Source organism: Gracilinanus agilis, chromosome 1 (genome assembly GCF_016433145.1).
Source record: "Gracilinanus agilis isolate LMUSP501 chromosome 1, AgileGrace, whole genome shotgun sequence".
Classification (NCBI taxonomy): domain Eukaryota; kingdom Metazoa; phylum Chordata; class Mammalia; order Didelphimorphia; family Didelphidae; genus Gracilinanus; species Gracilinanus agilis.
Genome location: NC_058130.1, coordinates 192,480,264 through 192,488,075, shown reverse-complemented (window position 1 = coordinate 192,488,075; position 7,812 = coordinate 192,480,264). Strand labels below are relative to the sequence as shown.

Below are 7,812 nucleotides of genomic sequence, written 5' to 3'. Positions count from 1 at the left end.
GCAGACATAGTGAATAGACATTATAATCAACAATACATGTTTAAACAAATGGACAATTTGTCCATTTAAACAAATGGACATGTTCTTAGAGCAAGCCTTTGTTCTCAAAATATATTATTTCAAAAAGGTACAGAATTTGCTTTTGCACTGCTGAGGGGGGGGGGGATATCTTCAATTAAAAAAGTATCTAACTGGTTTTTCACTGACTAAAAAAAATTTTTTTAATTAGATTTGAGACAATAGAGATAACCAATTTAATTACAGAAGTGCAATAAAAATGAAGTTTTAAGAACTCTTTATGATCTGAATCAATGAATGCACTTTTCCTCGATGTAAAATATTTAAGAATTTTAGATATAAACAAATCCCAGCACATATGAATCCCATACTAATTCTTCCCAAATTATAAAATTTCTCAAGATTTAAAATGGAAAATAAAATTTAATTTTAATACAAAAACCTTAAAGAGTCATTTTTTTCCCTCAATAACCTTGACACCTGATTTTTTTCTTTGGAAGTTTTCTGGTTTTATTTGTGCTGCTTCCAAAGTCCACTTTGTGGCACTTCAAAGAAGTCCTATTACCACTTCTTAAACCTATATCCTTAATTGGAGGGGGAAGACTGGAAGAGGGTGAAATACAAATAGGACAAAAACTTCAAATTCCATAAAAGGTGTTTTTTTTTTTTTTAAAATTCCAAAAGAACAAAGGTATATTTCATAGTAGAAAGAAACTAGCACTGATGAACACTTTGGACCAAAAATTTTCAAATCATTTTTTAAAATATAAGGACCTTAGAAGAAAAATTATGACCTAAGCTTCCAGAACCATCTTTAGGTCTCTACATTTAACTTATGGTTGTTCTGTCAATAGCTGTGAGTACAAACCACCTAACTCTGTAACTTGTATTTCCACATATATGACACAGTTTTGATTACACACTAAAAGTTTTACATAGAACCTCAATGAATTAACACTGGGGTGCTAAGGTCCCAAGATAGACAAAGGCTAAAAAGGGTAACTCCAACTACCAATAAGTTTTCAAAAGGAGCAAGAAGAAAAATTAACTACATGGTTTCAACCTTATCACCTTACTTATATTTGAAAGTGGGCTTCCAAAAATAAGTCTTGCTCTTTGTAGGTTCAGCAAACTTCTTCATTTTCACTCAACAGCTCTGTAATTATAAACATAGTTTTAAGGCAAAATTCCAAAGACCCTTTTTTCTTTCATTACTGATCCATTCGGCTAACTCCAATACGTCGTCGTCTCCTAAGGAAAGCCTTTAAATTGTATTTCTTTGGCTCTAGCATGTAAGGGCCATTGTAGACAAATAATACTGTCATCTTTTCAGAGTAAGTGAGATTTTGAAGAAGCTGTAAATATTAAAACACATAAAATATATGTTAAGGAATATTCTTTTTCTACTATTATTCTATCATAATAATACAACAGCATCCTAGCAATTCCAAAATACTCATAGAGACCAGTAATCACTGAATGATTTTAAGTGTGTAATGCTGAGTTTGCATGGAAAAAAATTTCTCAGAGTATCTGCCCAGTTCAGTCTGAGATCCTCACCAATTTGAATGTCCTTGAAAAGGGTTCAAGAATCAACTATTATGTTCTGGGGAGCCCTCCAGATGAGCAAGGCCAGGTTAACACAAAAAAAGAAAAAATTTCTATGGAGATTGTGGGCTAGTGTGGACTCTCTACGCCTCTCTAGTTTAAACCTGAACCTCATGTTTCCCCAGAGTCAGCCAGTGCCCAGGATGCATAGTAACCAATTAAGAAAAAACAACAGCATAAAGAACAGATTCTTTGTTTTTTCTTATACGTGGCAAAATGGCAGGCATCTTCTATTAAAGTGTATCTGAGCAACTACCAGAGCACTTATACATGGGTGCTGTGGTACACATTTCCCATTTTGGAAGTCTGCCATTTTATCAAGAGGTTTTAATGATGCCAGGATATACTTTTACACAGCAATCTAAATGCTAAAAACAAAAATTAATACCATTCATATTCATTTAAATGATAATGGCAAAATATGGCACTCTAGACACTAGATATTCTGGCACTACCCTACTTTTATGGCATTATTTAAAGATGAACTTGATGAAATACTTGTTCTACAATTCTCTCATCCACATGTCAGTCATTATTTTGGGAATGTATGCCTATTAATTCTCTGCATATGCCAAAAGCTCCATAGGTGAACTACTTTAATGCCAATCACAGTGCTCTGAATATAGTCAATATTTTATTAGTATTTTAACTGAAAACATTCAAGTTGTTGTATCATCTAACCTGTACACTATGTAAAGTTACATATACACAAAAGATAATAAGTCATTTGAACTTTGTCATACTCTTTTTTTACTTAATTTAACTTAACACAAGTTTATTATCACTTATGTAAAAAGTTTTGTGCCAGGCACTGGAGATACAATAATAAAAAAGGACATCATTTCTGTCCTTACAGAGTTTACAGTCTAATAGAGGAAAGATGCCAAGTAGAGCAAAATTATGCAGGATAAAACGTGACAGGAACAAAAGAGAAAATCAAAGTGCTCTAGGGAAATCTGAAGGCTAGGATTAATGGAAAAAGCAAAACTGAACTGGGAATTAGTGGAAGAAAAGCATTCTAAAAGGCAGAGGTGAGAAAAGGGTGCAAAAATGAGGGACAACTTGCATGAATGCAGAGATGAGAGGAAAAACGAAATTAATGGTTCAGGTTGCTGGAATAGGGTGGTTGAAAGGGAACAATATAAATTAAGGCCTAAAAGGATAAGTTGCTAACAAATTGTGGAGGATCTTAAATTTTAACATTTCGTTCCAATAACCATCATCAGTGCTTAGCAGAACTAATATCACAAAGTCTAAGCACTGGAAATGTAAAGACAAAAATAGTCACTGACCTCAGGGAACTTTCATTTTATAATTAAATGTCAGGTTAAGAAGTCTATTTTACCCTACAATCAAAAGGGAGCCAGGCATGATTGGACCAGAATAAGGAAGATTATTATTTTGATGGCTATAATGATGAATTAATTGGAGTAGAAAAAGTCTGACTAGAAGCAGCAGGCCAGTTAGGAAGTTATTTGAACCTAGGACCTCCTGTCTCTAGGCCTGGCTCTCAATCCACTGAGCTACCCAGCTGCCCCTCACTATAAAGTTTTAAGACAAGTTAAACACCTTTACTTTAACCCAGTGATCTTTCTTTAGGCCTTTTCCTTCACCACTGGCACCAAAGTTCTTCTCTCCTGTGATTAACCTTAGTTAAAGCTTTATCCTTTTGATGAGAATGAGTAGGAAAAGTCTTTTCTTAGTTAAAATTGAGGATCCCCATCTCAATTGAAAGAGACCTAGTGGAAGTCTTTTCTTTGAGGGGGAGGTAGAGAAGTTATGGTCTTTTTCTTCCATAATCTTAAAAAAAAAATCTACTGCTACCTTGAGCAGAGGCTTTCTCCTATCTACATGGAGGTGTTTATTTTTTTTCTGACGTTAGTGTGTAGTTTTTATTATTTTTTAAATCTTGGTTTCAAGTCTGCCATTACTTTTGACTCAATTTTAACACTGCTAAAGCCTTTTCCCAAAAGGGATTAAAAAAAGAGGAAAAGGTATTTTGTGTCTATGTATCTATATACATATTGCAACTCTTTTTGTGATGAAAAAAACTCCAAATTCTAAAGAAATGCCTATCAATTAAGGAATGGTTGAATAAACTGTGGTATATGAATGTAATGGAGTACTAATGAACTGTAAGAAACAAGGAAATGGATGATTTTGAAAAGACACAGAAAAATTTATGTGAACTAATACAGAGTGAAATAAGTAGAACTAGAAGATGATTTATACCATAGCATCAACATTATAAAAATGAGTAATTCTGATGACCGTTTGCAGTGGATAAGGAATGAAATGAACAGAAACAGGAGAATAATTTTTATAGTAACAACATGATAAAAACAAACAACTTAGAACTATGATCAATACAAGAATCACTCATCATTCCAGAAAATTGGTGGTAAAACATTTTATCTCTTCATTATAGAGATGTGATGGATTTAGGATGCAAGATGAGAAAAATATATTTTAACATATAGACATTGAAGGAATTTGTTTTGCTGGACTATGCATATTTGTTACAAGAAAATCCTCTTCCCCACATTAGGGTGGGAAAGAAAAATTTATTTCTGTTCAATAAAAAAAAATGGGGTAGGTTACTACAGATATAAAATGTTGCAGGTCATTTCTGATGAGGCCTCTGTCCTATTATATACTTAATTGTTTTACTTTGCTATATATTATATAGACCTTATAAAGTGAGAGTAATCTGTAAATGTAAAGTAAAAACAAAACACATCAATAAATCTAAAAAAAAAAAAGAAAAAAGGATGTTACACTTCTCAAGAGCAGGAATTAGCTTGTTTGCTTGATTTCTAATCCTTCTGCATGGCACATATTAAGTGCTTTATAAATATTCTTTCTCTTTCTAGTAGGTAGTAAGGTTATCAAGATCGGAAATTACTCTGTCTTCTTAGAGCTTATAACATAATGCATTGTTTCATTTATTTTATGTAAACAACTTTTAGATAGGGAAAGGATGAAATTATGCCCATTTTACAGAGGAGAGAAATATGTACCAAGGCTAGCAGTGGGTTAGGAATAAAGCAGGATGAGAACTTGGGTTTCCTAATTTCTGCTTCTCTTTTTCTCATTTCCTAGATAAAAAAATACCATGACACATGAAGGATTTTAAGAAATGCTTCCTTCATCCAATTCCTCCTGTGCCAGATTCTGTCATGGAGGTGGGTTTCTTAAAGACTATGCCAACATACTGAAAGTTCTGAGAAGTCCTGTGTAGGTAGAAGGGTTTAGGGATGGGTCAAGTGATGGATTGTTTGTCACTCAAGGACTAGCCTAGCTAAACTTGGGAGGCTCATCCAACAGAAAGTTTGTCACTAAGGGGTGTATTTTTATTTTGGTCATTGCAACTCATGAAACAGTCTACTATGGCATGAAAGAGATCTGTGACAATGGAAATTGTCACACAGGGCTGTCATGTGGAAAAGCAACTACTGGCCTTTTTCTGCTTGGCCCCCGGAGGGTAGAAGTAGGATCAAAGGGTAGAAATGGAAGAGGTAGACAGACTTTCTTTTAAGACAACTCTTACTACGAATGACAAGAATATATGATAGGTAATGAGGTCCCTATCACTGGAGGTCTTCAAGTAAAGGCTGGATAATCACTGATAAACAGAAATGTTGTCCAGGTGTGGGATTCCCTTTTTATAAAGTGTTTTTGAAAATGAATTTTTATTGATGTCTCTGTTTTTCACATCTCTTACATTTTGTAATGTATCTCTCTCCCTCCTAGAGAACTTTTATGACAAAGAATAGAATGACTCCAATGATGATCTTTTAAAGTATAAACAATGCTAATACTGATGATCATCAGTAACTTTGGATAGAACAGTTTCAGTTAAGTGATGAGTTTAGAAGTCAGACTATAGTAGGAGAGGAAGTAGAGACAATGAGTGCATTTCTAAAAGTTGACCTGAAAAAGGGAGAAGAGATATGGTATGACGGTTAGGAACAGGAGGGTCTAATGAAGACTTTTTTTAAGAAATGGAGAGACTTTGGCATGTCTGTAGACAATGGGGAAAGAAAAAGAAGAAGAGCCTAAAGATTAAAGAGGATGACTGCAGGGGTAATCTGCTGGGGAATATAGGAGAAAAGGGGATTAAAGCCCCATGGGGAGGGAGGAGATGACTTTGTGGAGAAGGACCACTTCTATAAGAGACTGGAATAAAGAAGAAAATGGGAGATAATTCCTAAGGGTTTGTGATGTTGCCAGGATATCCAGGTCAAGATATGGAGATCTAGCAGGCAGTTAAGAGAGAGACTAGAACCCAGCAAAAATACATAGATTTGGGAATTATATGCAAAGATGATAGTTGAAGCCCCTGGTAATGGACACTCTTAGGGCTAAGGAGTGACTAGACAAATTGGGAGTCAGGAGAGAAACAGTAGGAGGGATGGATAGCAAAGGAGAAAAATCGACATAATTTATATGGTACTTAAAAGCTTGCAATACTTTCTGTCCATAACAATCTTAGGAAGTGGCTAGTACCTCTATTTTACAAATGAGGAAGCTGAAACTTTATATAAGAGGGATTAAGTGATTTGCCCAAGGTCACATAGCTTATAAACAGAGAGCTGGGATTCAAATTTAGGCGTTTCCCTCTACCCTTTCAACTACATCATACTGCCTCCAGAAGGTCAAATGGCACGGTCAGAGAAGGGAACTGAAACACTGAAATATAGGACAATAGTTGAGGGGACGGCAGAATCAAGAGAAACTGTTTTTTCAGCCTTGGGAGTTATATACAGACATGCTTCCCCTCCCCGTTCTTTCCTTCCATATGAGGAAAACTGAGTATGTTTGTAGGTAGGGAAAGAGTCAGGAGACATGGAAAAATTTAAGGTGCAGGAGTAGGAAGGAGTAGTGAGAGAATGAGGAAATGAGGAAAACAGGTGGTGTTGGATCCAAATGGTAGAATATAATTTGGAAAAATAGACCATCTCATTCTCTGAGACTAGGGCAAAAGAGGAGAGGATGAGTCATGACTTATGGAAATTTTGAAGTATAGTGAAAAGGAGATGGGATGGCCTCAATATAATTATTAAAGACGGGGATGAAGTCATCTGCTGAGAGAGATGTGGGATTAGAGCTGAAGTCTTGATAGATGCCTTGGAATAAACATAAAAAGTGGAATGGGTGATCATTAAGAAATGAGTAAAAAGGCTGTCTGTGTTTGCAGTAGTGAAGTCTCAAATTAGATCAGAGCATTAATTTCTAGTGGAAATAATAGTAGAAAATAATAATAGTTGCCATTTAAATAGAATTTAAATTTACAAAGTGTTTTTTTATGTTTTTTTTCATTTGGTCCTCAAAGGAACAACAAAGCAGGTATAATATATGAGGATACTTTTATTTTGTAGATGAAACAAGTGGATGCCACCCAGAGCTAGGGATTAGCAGGAAGTTAAAAGTTAAAGCAGAAAAGGCAAAATAATTATGGCAAGAGAATAGTGCCATGGTAAAAGGTTAACTTTAGAGTAAAGCCAGTTTGTTTGGATTTTTCTTAATAAATAAACCTCTCTACTTGTCTGAATGTTACTTTTAGGATTTAGTCAAACCACTAAATACAGTAGTTGAACAAACAGTGACACTTAAAAATTCAAATCCTTTAAGAACAAGCCTTTTGACAAGTAAAAATTAGTGGAAGTTTCAGGCTCTTTAGTGCTAGGTCACTGGGGTGAAGGGGGAACCACCACCCTGGGGATCACAAGTCCATATTCACATATTTTAGACTGAGGTCATTTGTAGCATGAGAGCTCTGGGAAGATGAAATTCACCTTGCTTAGATGGGAGAAGTGGGAGGAAATGACCCACTAAGAAATGATAGAAAAGGAGCCCAACATTCCAGAACACGTTGCTCTATCTCCTACACTATTTCTACCTGTAATAATGAAGTTTCATATCACAAAGGGTGTCTGTCACTGGAACAGAATGTTTCAATTTACAGAGACTGAAGATGCAACTTCATTCAATGAAACTACCTTATAAAAGTCTACCATCATTTATATATTTGCAAATTGAAGTGTTAAGTAATATAAATAGGAAACAAACTAGTGTGTACATGTGGAAAGACTTCACAGATTCTTCAAGTTTTTCAATATTTCACAGTTTTAAGAAACATATTCTGTAGTATATTCTGTCCATGAGGAATGGTAAATAACAAAT

The 7,812-nt window shown here is 34.9% G+C and overlaps 1 protein-coding gene across 1 annotated transcript in view; it reads right to left on the bottom strand.

Annotated features, from left to right (window-relative positions):
* Positions 1 to 478: 478 nt before the first annotated feature.
* SMC5 (structural maintenance of chromosomes 5) overlaps positions 479 to 7,812 on the bottom strand; it is a 71,874-nt gene continuing 64,540 nt past the window's right edge. Inside the window, exon 24 of the mRNA XM_044659428.1 lies at positions 479 to 1,373. Within this exon, the coding sequence (XP_044515363.1) occupies positions 1,230 to 1,373 (144 nt within the window). The 3' untranslated portion in view covers positions 479 to 1,229. The remainder of the gene's footprint in view (positions 1,374 to 7,812) is intronic.